General features: G+C 47.7%; 1 protein-coding gene across 1 annotated transcript; it reads left to right on the plus strand.

Moving 5' to 3' along the window:
- Positions 1–9,450: 9,450 nt before the first annotated feature.
- LOC123171580 (EIN3-binding F-box protein 1) lies at positions 9,451–12,637 on the plus strand. Its single transcript, XM_044589032.1, has 2 exons — positions 9,451–9,780; positions 9,905–12,637. Exons 1-2 carry the CDS (start codon positions 9,756–9,758, stop codon positions 11,833–11,835), a joined length of 1,956 nt encoding a protein of 651 aa, XP_044444967.1. The 5' UTR covers positions 9,451–9,755; the 3' UTR covers positions 11,836–12,637.
- The last annotated feature ends 3,749 nt before the right edge of the window (positions 12,638–16,386 follow it).

Consider the following 16,386-nt stretch of genomic DNA (forward strand, 5'->3'; position numbering starts at 1 on the left):
AAACAACTGGAGCTGGTCCTAGCAGTAGCAAACAATCAGGTGCTACTCCTATCATAGAAGAGGAAGCTCCTGATGATGTTCCCACAGATGATGAGGATGAAATCTTGCATCCGGAATTTGTAATTGGGAAAGTGCCCAAGGGGAAAGAGGCAGTTCCAGAAGATCAAGATTCTACCCCCCCCCCTCAATTTGAAGAGACAGATTCAGATGAGAGAGAGGAGGATTATGACATGGCTTATTCTGAGAGTTCTGATGAGGATAGGGCAGAAGTGCAATTTAACAGAGATGATCCTTCTTTGGCAGAAGGAACTATATTCTCTGATGTGATAGAATGCAGAAATGCACTAGCAACTTTCTCAATCAAGACACAAAGTGAGTTCAAATTTGACAAAAGTGAGCCAGGTAGATTGACAGTTCACTGTGCATATCCAAGGTGTAAGTGGAGGATGCATGCCTCCTTAATGAGAAATAGCAAATTATTTCAGGTACTAAGAAGAGGAAATAACAATACTAATTGCATGTTATTTGTTGTTTCAGCACATACAACTGTAGAATTTCTATGCTCATTTGTTTGTCTGACTTGCTTGTTAATTGTAATTGCAGGTGAAAGTTAACAGACATCCTCACACATGCCCTAGTCTGACAAGAAGGCAAAGGTTGAGGTCAGCAAAATGCAGATGGGTTGCAGATGCAGTTAAGAACTGGGTCAGAGAAAATTCAAATATTTTTGTGCCACAGCTTCACACTGATCTGAAGAAGTATGGGGTTGAACTGCCATACATGAGAGTTTTCTATGGTAAGCAAATGGCCGTTGACAAGATATATGGTAAGTGGACTGAAAGTTTTCATTTGCTTTATACATTCAAAGCTGAGGTTGAGAAGGCATCACCTGGTAGTGTAGTTTACATTGATAAGCACACAGTGGAGTTTGAAAACAAATGGTCAGAGAAGGTCCAAGGAGTGTTTTAGGAGAGCCTTTGTGTCATTTAAGGCCGGCTGGAAAGGGTTTCTAGATGGGTGTAGGCCATATCTGGCAGTAGATGCCACTGCTCTGAATGGGAGGTATAGAGGACAACTTGTAAGTGCTTGTGCTGTAGATGCAAACAACTGGATCTTTCCAGTTGCTTATGGTGTGCTAGAGGTAGAGAGCATAGAGAGTTGGACATGGTTTTTCCAGCACTTGAAGTACCTCATAGGGCACCCAGAAGGGCTTGTCATACACACTGATGCATGTAAAGGACTTGAATCAGCTGTAGATGTTGTGTTCCAAGGAGTAGAGCATAGGGAGTGCATGAGGCACCTTGCTGCTAACTTCTCCAAAAAGTTTAAGGGGAATTTTTTTTGATGAGAACTTGTGGCCCTGTTCCCTAACTTATAGCAGTAAAAAGCATAACTACCATCTGAGGCAGTTGTATAGCAAGCCTGATGTGAAAGAGTATTTAGATGAGCATCACACCAAGATATGGGCCAGGGCACTTTTCAATGAGTTCTGCAAGTTAGATTATATGAACAATAACCTTGCAGAGTTATTTAATTCCAAGATAAGAAAATGGAAAGGATTGCACATTGTAGATCTGTTTGACAAGATCAGGCAATATTTGATGGAGAAATTTGACCTGAGGCAGAGCATTGCTGCTGCTACTTATGTAGGGCACATCATAGTCCCTAAAGTGATGAAAATGCTGCTGCTAAAGTCCAAGAAGGCTTGGACATGAATATTGTGAAGAGAAGTACATTTCAGGCAGAGGTAACTCCAATTGACAAAGAGAAGAGGGAGTGGAGGTATCCTGTGGATCTGCAAGCAATGACATGTAGTTGTAGAAAGTGGCAAATTACTGGACAGCCTTGCATACATGCTCTCTATTTCATTACTTCAATGAGAGGTCCAGTAAGTGAGATAGATCAGTATGTGCATGAATTTTACTCAGTTAAAAGATTCAATCTCACTTATGCTAAAATTTTGCCTGCAATGGAGGGAAAACAACAGTGGGACATTGTTGACCCTGGGTTTAAACTCTCTGCACCTGTGCAGCACAGACCTCCTGGCAGACCAAGAAAGACTAGGATAAGGGCACAGTCTGAAGGAAAAGGCCTAGGAGGCAGGAGAAAGAAGTGCTCTCGCTGTGGAAGACTAGGACACTGTGGGACCCACTGCAAAGAGTCCATTGATCCTGCTTTTGGAGAAGATGAGCATTGGGGTGCTCATAATGCTGGAACAGATGCTCCAGAATCTGCTCAAGCAACTGCCCAAACTAAAGCTCCAGAAGAAGGAACAGAAGCTCCTAACTCTCCTCCAACTGCTACTGGCTCTCTTGCTGCTGCTAGTTCTCCTCCACCTGCTACTAGCTCTCCTGCTGCTCCTGGCTCTCCTCCACCTGCTACTTCCTCTAAGGTTGTTGATACTGATCTTGCTAGGTATGCAATATATTGTACTACATGTACATGCATCAATTATGTAGCTATTTTTTTGCTGACTGATCTTGATTGTGTTCATATTTCTCAGCCCAAGGAAGAATTTCAAAAGGCTAGCTACAAGAGGTACAAAGTGGGGTTCACCACAGAAGAAGGCGAAAGGCGGCATGCAACCAACTGTAAGCACAAGGAGCAAGGCTGCTAATCCTGCAGCCAACACAAGGAGCAAAATGGGCAAACTGAATTGATCATGTTGTGGAATCTATTCTGTTTAATGTTAGATGTTGTCAAACAACTGTTGGTTTGTAATGCTGGAGTGTGAACTGTTGTCTTAATGTTGTCAAACTGCTGTTTAAGGGCTGGTGTGTTAGATAAGACCAGCTTTGTTTTGTAATGAATTGCCTTGAACTACCCCTACTCCAGTTTCATGTGCTGCAAAATGTCCCTGAACTATTGATTTGTGCTCATATTTGCCCCTAGCTATCATCTGATTGCTCACTTTTGCCCCTAAATATCTTGCTACGTGCTCAAAATTGCACCTTTTGCTGTCATTCTGTGCTGAACACTGGAGCACACCTGTTTTGTTACTACCAGGCAACATTTCTGGCAATACCAAATTAAAGCATTGGTGACAATTTTAACACAAATTTTGCATTACCAAGAGAAAGTAGCTCCAACAGTGCACAAATGATAGAAGGGCTCCCATGATAGAATTACATCTGCTCAAGTTCCCAACATTACATCTTCAACACACTAGCAGAAACATAACACACACACTGCCACTTAATTGGCTTGCTTAGACCAAATAGAAACTAAACTAGCCACAATGCTGATGCCAAGAACAAAGAGAAAACCCATTGTTTCCATCAGCTCGTTCCTTTTCTTCAACTTCAATTGCATTTTCTTGTTTTCATTGTTCAGATCCATGACCTTCCTCTCCATCCTACTAGCTTTGATCCAACTACGTTCAAGGCCACCATGGAGCTCCTCAAAAGCTTGCCCCACTAGCTCAGTGGGAGGGGGGTCAATCCAAACAACCGAATCACACTCATCAGGAAGCTGTGAAATCAGAGTTCACATAATAAGATGAAATTCATAACTTTGCAATAAATTGACGAAAACAGAGTACCAAATGATGTTTTGAGGTCAGATCAATTACATCGAGTGGACAACCCAAAAACCTTCTTCCCGTGCTTGCTCCACCCCAAGAAACACGGCGAGCAGGAATTAGCCCATGCCCCAGGCAACGGTGCTTCGAGCGCTCCTCAAGGCCGTAGAAACTTGGATTGGGAATGAAAAACTCGGATTGGAACTGCACAATCCCGCAGCCGTCCACCTACGAGCCAAAAAGGCGCATATTACGGCCCATCCCGCGAAACCCTAGATGAGAAATCCCCAAATCCAATGTCAACCCAAAATCCAAATCGACTTACCTCACTGTCTGCGGAGGAGCTTACAGACGACATTGCGGACGTACACATGGACGGGTCCCAGTCGTGCCTCCCTCCCAGAGCTCCAAATCACCGGTGCTCTGCCGCCTTCCTGTCTCCTATGGTCGTCGGGAGGTTGAAGAAGACGAGTGAGATAGATAACTGTTCGGCCAGGTCCCACTTGTAAGGAGGGGCATACTTGTCCAGAATAAGTCCCGAAGTCAGTCAGAAACGGTGCGGATGGGTATTTCCATAACACCATCTAACGGAAGAGGGGTATAGTTGAGCACCGTTTTATTTTAGGGGTAAAGATGAGCTCGGGACAAAGTTAGGGGGAAAATGGAATTGGCCCTTATTTAAATTCTGTCCGCGGTCATCGTGTATTGAAACGTCAAAGTAGAATCGACCGCATATCATGTACTCTACTACTAGGAGTGCATCAATAATTTTGATTGAAACCTTACGTGTTACGTGCATTATTGCACCGAACCTCACTAATTAAACCCCTCTCTCATCAATCATCATGGAATAGAACAAAACCATAGTGACTAACCTTCTTGTGCATAGAAAACACTAAACGCCCTATTCGATCAACTTGCGGGGTCAAAGAAATCGCAACATGCATTGCATGAACATCATGACTGACCCACGCTGGATGTTCAGTTTCATTATAATCACCCAGCTTTGTACAAAGGGACCGTTGTAGTACTAATTAAGGCAACACCAAAATTAAGCTAAGATGGTGGCAAAACCGCGTGGACGAGTACTGTACTCGTATTAATCAAGATAATATGTCTCCGTTATCAGCAGTCCGCGCGTAGGCTAATGATAATGATGAGAAAAGTAATCAGGGGGTCCAGGTTAGCACTTGGCAGAGAAGAGACGAAAACAAAAGCCACTAGCTGAGCTAGATGCATGGACCGATCGGGAGGATTAGATAAGATCCCTAGGAATGACCAGCTATTAGTAGCTTAATCAACTACTAGTAGTAGTAGTATAGGATAATCCAAGAGAAGAGAAGAGATCAGTGGGTGCAGTGGACGGAGTCCGTTGGGTACGTGAACGTGAGTGAGGTGCATGCACCTGGGTAAGTAATCAATTCCATTAGTTTGTTCCGTTTTGGTTAATCTAAACGGAAAGGGCGGCCCCCGGGCCGGCCAGGGGGTCCAAGTTCGCTGCACACGGAACACGCGAGCGAGGGTGGGGGTGGGTGGGTGCACGCACGAATCTCTCTCGCGCGCGTTTCCATGTGGGAGTGGGCGTACTACACGCGCGGTCGGTCGCGTTCTGCTTTTGGTGGCCGGCCGGCGGGCACGCGTAGATGGCCAGACAGACGTGAGGAAAACGACTGGACTGGACCTGCGCTACGTGCCGGGCTCGAGGTGCGGCCGGGTGGAGCACGCTTCCGTTCTCCGGAGTCCCACCCGGTGCGCTGCATCGGGATGCGAGTGACGCATGCATTTGGCCAAGAGCGTCGCGCTGGCTGGCCGGCCGGCGGGAGCGCGAGCACGAACGGGTTACCGCTGCTCCACGCCGGTCTGTCTGGTCGTCTATTGTGATCGGCCAGATTGTACCGTAAATGTGTCCAACGTGTGACCGGCCACGAGTAGAGTCCCAGCCGGCCGGTGCGTTGCATCGGGAATTCGGGATGTGATGGGATGCATGCATTTGGGCACCGAGGATTGCACCAGTTGGCCGTATTACGCGGCAACCAACAGGCCTTCGTGTTGTCTTACTACGGCGCTTCAGCTCAAGGTTTGAGCGCATCTCTAGTTCTGAACCGCAAATTTGCTCCGGCATTGTCCGCGGATAAGGGACCAATCCGCATGTCGGAGTTGACCATCCAAAGCTGGCCGTGTACATTTCAATTCAGGTTTAAACAAATTAGACAAAATTCATGCAAGCATGATGAATTTTGACATAAACCAGACGGAATGCATTATATTTTGAACTTTTTTCATTGCATTTAGAAAAAAGGCCCCACCCTAAACCAATCCTACCGTGGCGGGCCTCATCCACTTTCTTTGTATTCCACGTCGGCCACCACATCCTCCATCCGCCGTTTTCATGAATGTCGGCAGGGTTCAAGACTCGTGAATTAGAGGTGCGGATTCTAGTAAGGAAGAGTAGAACATGGGGAGCGAACTGGCCCATGTGGGACACAATGTCCTGTCACCTCCCATGCCCTACTCATTCTCAGAGGAGTCCGCGACCTGCCCATCACTAGTGCCGGTGGGCGTGAGGTTGATGATGGACGTGGACGGTCCAGCACCGTCCACCTGCCATACGCGCCCCCAAGAGTTGGACGGCGGTGCGTAGGAGGCGCAGCTGTCGTTCTCATCCTCGGCCGCCTGCGCTGCCGACGCTTGTGCAGCCGCTTTTGCGTCTGGCTCTGCTAGCACTGCATTGAGGGCGGCGCGTTGAGCACGCACGACCACATAGAGCCCCCGCTACTCCGCAACAAAGTACGGTTTCGCCGCGGCCATGGCCTCTTCGCTTGCGCTCTCACCATAGATTTGGCCCTCCGCAAGCCGATGCTGCTCGAGGAGGAGCGGGTAGGTTGTAGCTCTACTCCTCTTGCGCCTGCCAGAACGCCGACATAGGAGCCGGTGGAGGCTGCTCCTCATCCGCCATGGTGGCGTCGTAGTGCACCTGTGGCTGCTCCATGGTCATGCCGGCAAGCATCGGCTTCGTCTCCGGTGAAGTGTCGTCGTCGGACCCCGTCTTCATTGTGGGGTCATCGTCGGAGACCTCCTGGGAGCTGTCCGGCAAGCCGGCCTCGATCCTCCTAGCACGGCGGCTCTGCCAAGTAGTCGCAAGGGCGGTGATCTCGTGCTTCCTCTTCATCGACAAGCTCTCCCATAGAGCGTTCCCGCTCGCGATCCTGGTGGATGTGATGCAAGGGAAGAGGATGTGGAGCGGATGTGTTGTGGTGTGGGGTTTAGCCGGGTGTGGCCGCCTTTATAGCGGATTTCGGTGAGGCCAAGCGTCCGGGTGCGTCAATCCACCGTGTCGGAGTTGGTTCCTCAATCGGAGAGCCTGATTAATAGCGGCATACGGACGAACGGGCATTGAACGGGTGTGGTAGATATCTGTCCCGTCCCCTACTGCATACGTCTCTCCGGCATTGAATAGGAGCGGACACCAGAGACGTGGCACGGGCAACGCTCTTGGCCGGTGCGCCGCTTCAATATCGACGACAGTGAGAGGTCACGCCCGCTCTGGGCCAGTGACAATGCAGAGAGGCCGTTCTACAGCTGCATGAATGCCGGCAGCTGGCGCCGGGCGGGAACGCAACGTGGGAGGAGGATTTTTTGTGGGCTAGGGTAGTCAGGAGCAGGCATAACAGCGGTCCAGATGCCCGCGAAAGACCCACCACTTCGTCTCTGGTTTGCGGAAAAAGTACGTCCGAACAGCCGAACGAACTGATACAAGACCACATTGAATGACTTACACGATCTACACGTATGCAGACTGTTTAAGGATAAGCGTTGGAGATGCCCTTATGCTATCTAGTGCCCAGCCCAGCGCATCATGCAAAAGGTCAGGTTGTGAGAACTATTTTCACATACGGTTCATTTTATGTTGAAGTTGCAAAAAATGGTCAAATATGTTTCGCAAGTTTTTTTTAGGATCTGTTTCACAAGTTGCGACAGGGTAAGCGTAGTAGTTCATGCCAAAAATATAAAGGGAAATTCTAGGAATACGAAGTTTTACTATGATGACATTATTCATGCATTTGAAGTAAAGAAATGGACCATAACTATATTTTTTTTCGGATTGAGTTCCAACAGGAAATAACAAGTGAATTTTACAATCCACTCCAAACCTCATTTTTAGGGCCTCTTTGGTTCACAGAATTGTAGAAACGCGGGACTAGAAAAAAAATAGGGGATTGAAATGTCACGCCTCATATAAATTCTACAAACATTTTGTGCTTTCTTTCATTTGCTTCAATCGAAAAAATAAAGGATTTTTTCCAAAAGGTTAGGGCATCTTTGATTTAAAGGATTTTCATAAGAATTTTGGAGGATTAGAATCCTTAGGAATTTTTCCTATGTTGATTGTTTGATTCATAGAATTGGATCCTATATGATTTCTTCTTATGGATTTCTTTGTACATTTCTCATAGGATTTTTAGCATCCACTCAAACCTCTTTGAAAGAATTCTTTGTTTTTCCTATGGTGCCATCAAACAATCCAAAATCCTTTAGGATTAAGATGCGCATGGTATTTCAAATCTTTGTTTTCGGAATCCTATGAAGCAAAGATGCCCTTAGAATGGATACTAGATTTCCTATGAAATGTACTACAAATGATTCCTCGGAAAATATCCCTATAGGATCAAATCCTACTAATCAAACGATCAAATGTAGGAAAAATTCCTACGGATTTTAATTATCCGAAAGTCCTATGGAGTTAATTAAATCAAAGGAGCCCTTATATTCCTATGCACAAATAACAAGACAAACACCATAAGTAGCATAATATCAACTCCATCTTATATTTGCATATGATTTAACCTTAAATTGACCATGTATTTAGGATTAATATGTTTTTTTCCCTACTTTTGCAAATCAAACACGCAATTCTATACACTCTTGTGTTTTTTAATCCTTTATTTTGCAAGTGCAATCCTATCATATTCCTGTGTTTTTCATGTTCCTTTGATTTTGAAATTTTTGCGAATCAAAGAGGCCCTTAAACAAACGCAGATGTATATATAATGAGCCTCAAGTTGCATTTGTATGTCACCAAAATGTGTTCACCCGTGGTTCGTCTATAATCATGTATTCGCGAGGTTGTTTTATTAGTTTGAAGAATGAACCCCTTAATTTTTAAGAAGTGCCTCATGAGGTCAGGGGTGGGTGCATTTTGAAACAATCATACCTTGCAACCATTTTTTTTGTGCAATATCTTCGGTATTGATCTGCGCTTCTTCATGGCTTATTCGACATGACCTCGTCGTAAAAGATTCCAGAAGCCTTCGGCATTTCATCACGGCCTATTCAATCCGACCTCGATCTTAGAATTACAAAAGCTCATGTCTAATGAGCTATATAATTTACAAGTTTAAAACGACTGAATTTATTTCAAACATGTCCGGGCCGATTGAACATGTCATACGAAACCAAAGAACCACCCACGTGCTCATTATGGAAGGTATACAATTACGCATAAAACGTATCCCATTTCTTGATCTTTCTTAAAGGCGAAGGCAAAAGTTTTGGCTCATCGATCAATTGAGAATCCACAAGGCAGATAAAAACCTTCTATTTTTGTTTGTTGTTCCTAGTTTTTTTTTTGCGCGGGGATTGTTGTTCGTAAATTGCATGCTTGCTTCCCCATATATTTTTTCAAATCGCCGAAACCGCAACTCCATCTAGACCACCAACCCAGTTCAATTTTCAAAAGCAAGCATTTGAAATTTGAAATGAAAATGCCCCAAAAACAAAAGCAAGCATTTGAAATTTGAAATGAAAATGCCCCAAAAACCCCAAATCAGCATCTTCCTCAGCCAGAGAGAGAGGGGAAAAAAAAAGCAGCAACCGCTGTGCGGACGCGCCAGCGGAGTAAAGAAAGAGGTGCATGCATGCACGCGCATCCCAGCACATCACAGCGGCGGTACAGTGTACACCCCCCCTTGACCCTCCCCTCCCCGATGATGAGATTCATTGAATCCCGGCAAATCCGCATCGCAAGTTGGGCGAGCCACTGGACCGGATTCCCCGCCGCACCATCCACATAAGAACCACCACCGCGCCCCAAACCCACCACCGCACCCCACCCCACCCCACCCCATTCCTCCTCCTCCAATTTTTTCCCTTCGTCAGGGTTCGTTCGCTCGTTCGCAGCGCCGCCTGATTGATTGATTCGTTCTCGTCGCAGCAGCTCCTCGATCTCCTCCTCGCCATGCCTCCCTTCCACGATTTCCGCGGTAAGCAAGGGCCCCGAATCGAATTGGATTTCTTGCTGTGTTTCGCCGGAGATCTGGAGGATTTCTTGCTGCGGCTGGGTTTGCTGGTGCGGTGTGCTGATTTTGTGTGTGTTTATTTGTGCAGATGGCGGTCTGCTTGTCCTGGACCCGGCGGCGGCTATGTTCGGCGGCGTGCGGCAGCGGAAGCGCGCGCGCGTCACGGCCGTGCCCCCCTGCGTCTTCGCCGCCGCGGCTGCGGAGGAGGAGGCGCTCAGGGCGGCGCCGGCGGCCAAGAGGCAGAGGCTGAGGGAGGCGCCGACCCTCGACGCGCTCCCGGACGGGTGCCTCTTCGAGATCCTGCGCCGCGTGCAGGGCGCCCGCGCGCGGGGCGCCTCCTCGTGCGTCTCCCGCCGCTGGCTCGCGCTGCTCGGCGGCATCCGCGCCTCCGAGATCAAGCGGGCCCAGGCCCCGGCCGTGCCGGACCTCAACCAGGTCTTCGTCTGCGACGACGAGGACGAGGCCGAGGCCGCATCCGCGCGCCCCGGCCGCTCCGAGAGGACCCTCGAGGGCGAGGGCGCCACGGACGTCGCCCTCACCGCGGCGGCCGTCGCCGACGGCCTCCGCGGCAGCCTGGAGAGCGTCGTTGTCCGGGGGAGCCACCCGACGCGCGGCGTCACCGACAGCGGCCTCTCCGCGGTCGCCCGTGGGTGCCCGTCGCTCCGCTCGCTCGCCCTGTGGGACGTGCCGCAGGTGACGGACGCGGGGCTCGCTGAGATCGCCGCCGGGTGCCCTTCGCTCGAGAAGCTCGACATCACCGGCTGCCCGCTGGTCACCGACAAGGGCCTCGTCGCAGTCGCTCAGGGGTGCCCGGATTTGAAGACGCTGACCATTGAGGCATGCTCTGGTGTTGCCAATGAGGGCCTCAAGGCTATCGGCAGGTGCTGCTCCAAGCTGCAGGCGGTGAACATCAAGAACTGTGCATATGTTGGTGACCAGGGAGTGTCTGGTCTCATCTGTTCCGCCACAGCCTCGCTTGCCAAGGTCTGCCTTCAGGGTTTGAGCATCACTGATGCTTCTCTTGCTGTGATTGGGTACTACGGAAAGGCGATCACAAACCTCACCCTCACTCGCCTGTCCGCGGTTGGCGAGAGGGGTTTTTGGGTCATGGCAAATGCCCTTGGCCTGCAGAAGCTCAGATGTATGAGCATCACTTCCTGCCCAGGAGTCACCGAGCTGGCACTTGTTTCCATTGCCAAGTTCTGCCCGAGCTTGAAGCAGCTTTACCTCAGGAAGTGCAGCCAAATCTCAGACGGTCTTCTCAAGGATTTCGCAGAAGCAGCCAAGGTTTTGGAGAACTTGCAGATTGAGGAGTGCAACAGGATTACTCTCATGGGCATCCTTTCTTTCCTCCTGAACTGCAGCCCAAAGTTCAAGACTCTCTCTTTGGTGAAGTGTACTGGTATCAAGGACATCTGCTCTGCACCTGCACAGCTCCCCGTTTGCAAATCACTTCGGTCCCTTACCATCAAGCAGTGCCCGGGATTCACCGACGCGAGCTTGGCCGTGGTTGGCATGATCTGCCCTCATCTGGAGAATCTTGACCTCAGCGGTCTTGGTGCAGTCACCGACGATGGCCTCCTTCCATTGATCAGGAGTTCCGAGAGTGGGCTGGTTCATGTTGACTTGAATGGTTGCGAGAATCTCACAGACGCGGCTATTTCTGCCCTGGTGAAGGCGCACGGCACTTCTCTTGCACATTTGAGCCTTGAGGGCTGCAGCAAGATATCTGATGCGAGTCTGTTTGCCATTTCCGAGAGCTGCTCTGAGCTCGCCGAGCTTGATCTTTCAAACTGCATGGTCAGCGACTATGGTGTTGCGGTGTTGGCATCCGCGGAGCGGCTCAAGCTCCGTGTCCTCTCACTGTCGGGCTGTCTCAAGGTCACACCGAAGAGCGTTCCTTTCCTGGGAAGCATGCCTGCGTCGTTGGAGGGCCTCAATCTCCAGTTCAACTTCATCGGCAACCACAACATTGCATCGCTGGAGAAGCAGCTCTGGTGGTGCGACATCCTTGCTTAAGAGGATCTCCAGATGCAAATATACGACCGTAGGTAGTACTTCTTCAGTCAAGCCTCATAGCAGAGTCGGTTCGGTTCGTCGGTTGCGCGTTTGAGTCATGGTGGGCTTCCTTTGTCTTAGGGTCGGTTGTTTTCCGGGGGACGCTTTAGCCAAGCGCTCGTTTTTTGCAGGCCTCCTCTCGCGAGGATGCCTGTTCCTTGAGCCTTCGGCTGCCATTAGCGTGGCACCCTGTCCCTCTACCCCCAACCTATGCCCTTGTGATTACAGTCCCTACACCATGCTTCTTTTTTTCTCTCCTTATCAAGTCCTGTGTGGGAGCTCAAATATTGTCAGTCAGTTGTGTCTTCTTTTCCAGTACAATCTGGTTCCAGAGTTTGTGGGACATCAGTACTTCTGGTTTCAATTCCATAGCAAGTTCTATTTGTCGGATTTGTCGGGGTGCGTGCCTGTCGTAGAAGCTTGGTTCCGGTTCTTCGATCCGTGTCTAGGTGTCTGCTACGATCTCTTTCAGTGTGTGGTTGTTCCAGTTTCAGTCTGTTCACGGTCTGTAGCGTGTGTGTGTGTGTGTGCTGTGCGTGTGTGTCGTCGGCGGTGGATGGTCGCTTTTCTGCAGCATCTGCAGGGGTTGCCTGATATCCCCGGGGATCTGGCCTTGGCAAGGTGCAACATATCCCCGGACCCTTGCCATGACAACCTTGTGTGGTTGTTTTTTGTCTCCAGATCCCCGGTTTTTGCAGGCGTGTGGTCGAGTGCTGTAACCTTTGCAATCATCCTGGGATAAATAAAATTTGTTTTCGTCCAAGTCCTATATGCTTCACGCAACCGCAACCTTTGTGATTCATGAATTATTACGTTCCCTGTATTGTGTTTAAATGTCTTGTGGCCGGTGCTGCCGCTTGATGCCACCACTGAGATGAGATGAACATCTCGCAGCCATCCTTGACAACTGCCTGTCGCCTCTGAATTCTGTTGAAGTTTTAGGCTGATTGAAACAACACCCAGTGTATGCTGTATGCTTGGGGAACTGCCATAGGTACGGATAATCCTGTGAAATTCTTTTCCAGATTGTCAAACAGGTTCTAGTGCGCGCAAAATTGTGCCGAGATCTTCTCCCCTTGGCTGTTGGTGACGGAGAGGAGAATTCAAGTGCCTCGGCTTCGGCTAGTAGATAAGTTAGCTTTAGTCCTTGTGGAGGCGGCAACTGATGGATGACGACGCTTCATCTTCGAGTTGGTCTTTCGAGCTTCGATCCTCTCTAGTTTATCCGTCTGGACGGATTAAACAAAGCTTCGACGTAGATTCATGCGGGCTCTTTGGAGATGGATTAAACATAGCTCCGATGTAGATTCATGCGGACTCTTTGGGCTGATGAGGTCTTGTCGTGTGTGTGCGACAATGATATATGGATGTTAGGTTCTTTGAATGGATTTCAGGGTTAACGACGATGATTGCGGCTCCGGGGTGCTGGCTATTTATTAGCATGTGCACAAAGACTTTTCAGCTATCATTGATGTAATTTCTGCCAGCGGCGGTGCTGTTCGGCGAATTAGAGGCCTCGATATAAATTCTATTATGTTTGGGATCCTTCATGCTACTAAATCTGGGGCTTTTGAAGAAAAAATGTGCTAAAATCAAGACGCAGCTCCTGAAGGTTTTTCCCGTTGGACGTTGCCAAGTAGCACCAGCATGAAGTTTGGCCGGCCTTGTGCAGTTGCGCTACCGGTTCCTCCTTTCCGTTCGGGTGAGTAGGCAGGTCCATGTGCGTCCCCTCGCCGCCGTCCCTCTCACCCCTTTCTTCGTCTTGCTTCCATCCTCCCCCACCTCCTGCTCCGGTTCATGCACCTTCTTCTGTTCTGTTTGCTGCCTCGCTAATCGCCTTACGTCACCGGGGTGACGAGATTACCGGTCGTTTGTTTTGCATAATAAAGGCCGGTGCTTTGCTTTCGTGGGCCTTTTGGTTTCGGTGCGAGAGGCGGCCAGGTTCGTCGTCTGAACTCTGAACTTTGCTGGGGCTGCTCTGGTCCAATGGCATGAAGGGTTGTTGCGCTACGGTAGAAGAGTATTATGATTATGATGATCACGGCGTGGCCGAATGGGGACGTTGCAACGCACATTTGACTATGCCGGCGTCGCCGTCGGACGACCCTTTCTACTCCTCGATCATGGTAGCACCCAGATTTTTTATCTTGGTGGCACCCAGATATTGGCATACAGGTGTAGGGTACATCCACAGTTGTTCAACGCCCCTCTCCTCGTGCAAAGAAGCGTCGTCGTCGCGTCCACTGCTTTTGGCGAGAAAGAGAAGTGGAGACAAACGGTGGATGTGAAATACTATGTCGCGACCGAACAATCTTAACGCCGAATCTCAGACGGGATTACGGGATCCAGGGCGAAATTGTGCATAGTGATAGCATGAAGTTTCCCTGGCCGGTTCCTCCTCTCGAGAGAGCAAGCGGGCCAATATGCTTCCTTCATTCCTCTCGACTCTGCCCTTGCAGCTTTTCTTGCTGTTGTAGACGTCATTAGGGTGGCGAAATTACCGGTCGATTGCTTTGCATCAAAGGCCCGCTGCTTTGTTTGTTAAACTTTTCCCGGGAGGCCAGACCAGGTTCGTCTGAATTTTGTCACGATTGGAGTGTGATGGTCATTTATCAAGGGTCTTGATTACCGCACCGGCGACGCTTTTGTTTGTTTAAAGCAGGGTGCATGGACGCCGTGCCAAATGGAGTACCCGGGGCGTGGTCGTTAATTGACATGACTTTCTACTCTTTTCTAGCGATCGATCAACATAATTTGATTTATAGTGCCACCCTGCAACTATCTGAAGTTCCTGGATTGCTGATCGGTTGGGACTGTACAAAACCAGAATATGCCGTGTACGGTGGAAGCCGGAACCAAACGACCTAGATGCAAATCTCAAACGGGATTACGGGACACGCAGACACAGGGCCGATAATCTTAGAATACATCACCTGCTCAAGCAAGGTCACCGTCTGATCGAAACGAGTCCACAACCGTGCTTACATTGACATTGATACTAAATTATAGGGTTAATTGGATAAATGCCACTCGAATTCTAGTGATTCCGAGAAACGCCACTGCAATTTTCAAACTTTGAAAAATGCCACTGCAAACCTTTGAAATACGCCACTACGGAATTTGAAAAATGCCACTGAAAATGGCATTTTTCAAAGTTTGAAAATTGCAATGGCATTTCTCGGAATCACCAGAATTTGAGCGGCATTTATCAAATTAACCATAAATTATAAAGCACCTGATAATTTATCCGTACTTAGAGCATGTGTAGCGGATGTAGGTAGAGTTTGCTTTGTTGAAAACCTTCAAATTGAACCCGGAAGTATTGAGTTTGAAGGTAACAATGTCCGTTGTTATCAGTCGGTGCTTTCGGCAGAAGCCGCTCCAATTCTGATCCAACACGACCACCCCGTGGAGTTCCGAGGCCTGCATATGACTCACGGTGCACGATTAGACCACTTTTTTTTGCCAAACTAATGAAAAATATGATGACCCGTTGCGCCCTTGATGGAAAAACCAAATGTAACTGAGAAGTTAGCAGAACTATCTCCTTACTCACCAAGCTCCCTAGGGGTAAAGTGGCTGAGAATCGATTGGGCCGTCAAATCGTCCTTCACGCTGATTTTGACTCAGTCAGCGCTACGGGTTGGACACCTGTTGGGGGGCACCCTATTTATCGCCTTACGCAAGCAAATGGGGACGCCTCGCGTCGGGGAGACCCCAGATGGGCCGGCACAGCCGCGCGGGAGGCAAAGGCCTGTTTTTTTGGGTTTTTTGTTTTCTATTCTCTTTTTTACTTTATTGTTGTATTTTTATTTATATTTTAAAATATTCTACATATATATACAAAACACTCTGCAAAAAACACATTAAAAAATGTTGAGTAAGTACTTGAAAAATGTTGAATAAGCATTAAAAAAATGTTGAACAAGTATTTGAAAATTTTGAAAAAGTATTAAAAATTTGAAAAAGTAGTTTAAAAATGTTGAAAAAGTATTAAAATTTGTTGAATGGGTATTTGAAAAATATTGAACAAATATTTGAAAATTCTGAATAAGTATTAAAAATGTTGAATAAGTATTTAATTTTTTTCATAAGTATTAAATTGTTGAATGTGTATTTAGAAAATGTTGAATAAGTATGAAATAATCAACAAGTATTTAAAAATGTTTAATAGATATTAAAAAATGTCGAATGAATATTTGAAAAATATTGAACATGTATTTTGAAAATGTTGAGCAAGTATTTAAAAATGTTGAATAAGCGTTAGAACAATGTTGAACGTGTAGACCAAAATTGTTGATCACTTATTAAAAATATGCTTTTAACATATACAAAAATGTGAATGAAAATGAAAATAAACATAAAAAAGCAATAGAAAGAAAAAGGAAAGCCAAACAAAAAATGGAGAAGGAAAAAGAACACTAAAGAAAGACAACAAAGAAGGAAATAAAAAAAAGGAAACAGTGAAAAAAAACTGAAAAAAGGAGAATAAACAGTGAAAAGTGCGGCTTG

The sequence above is a fragment of the Triticum aestivum genome, chromosome 7D (assembly GCF_018294505.1).
Source record: "Triticum aestivum cultivar Chinese Spring chromosome 7D, IWGSC CS RefSeq v2.1, whole genome shotgun sequence".
Classification (NCBI taxonomy): Eukaryota; Viridiplantae; Streptophyta; class Magnoliopsida; order Poales; family Poaceae; genus Triticum; species Triticum aestivum.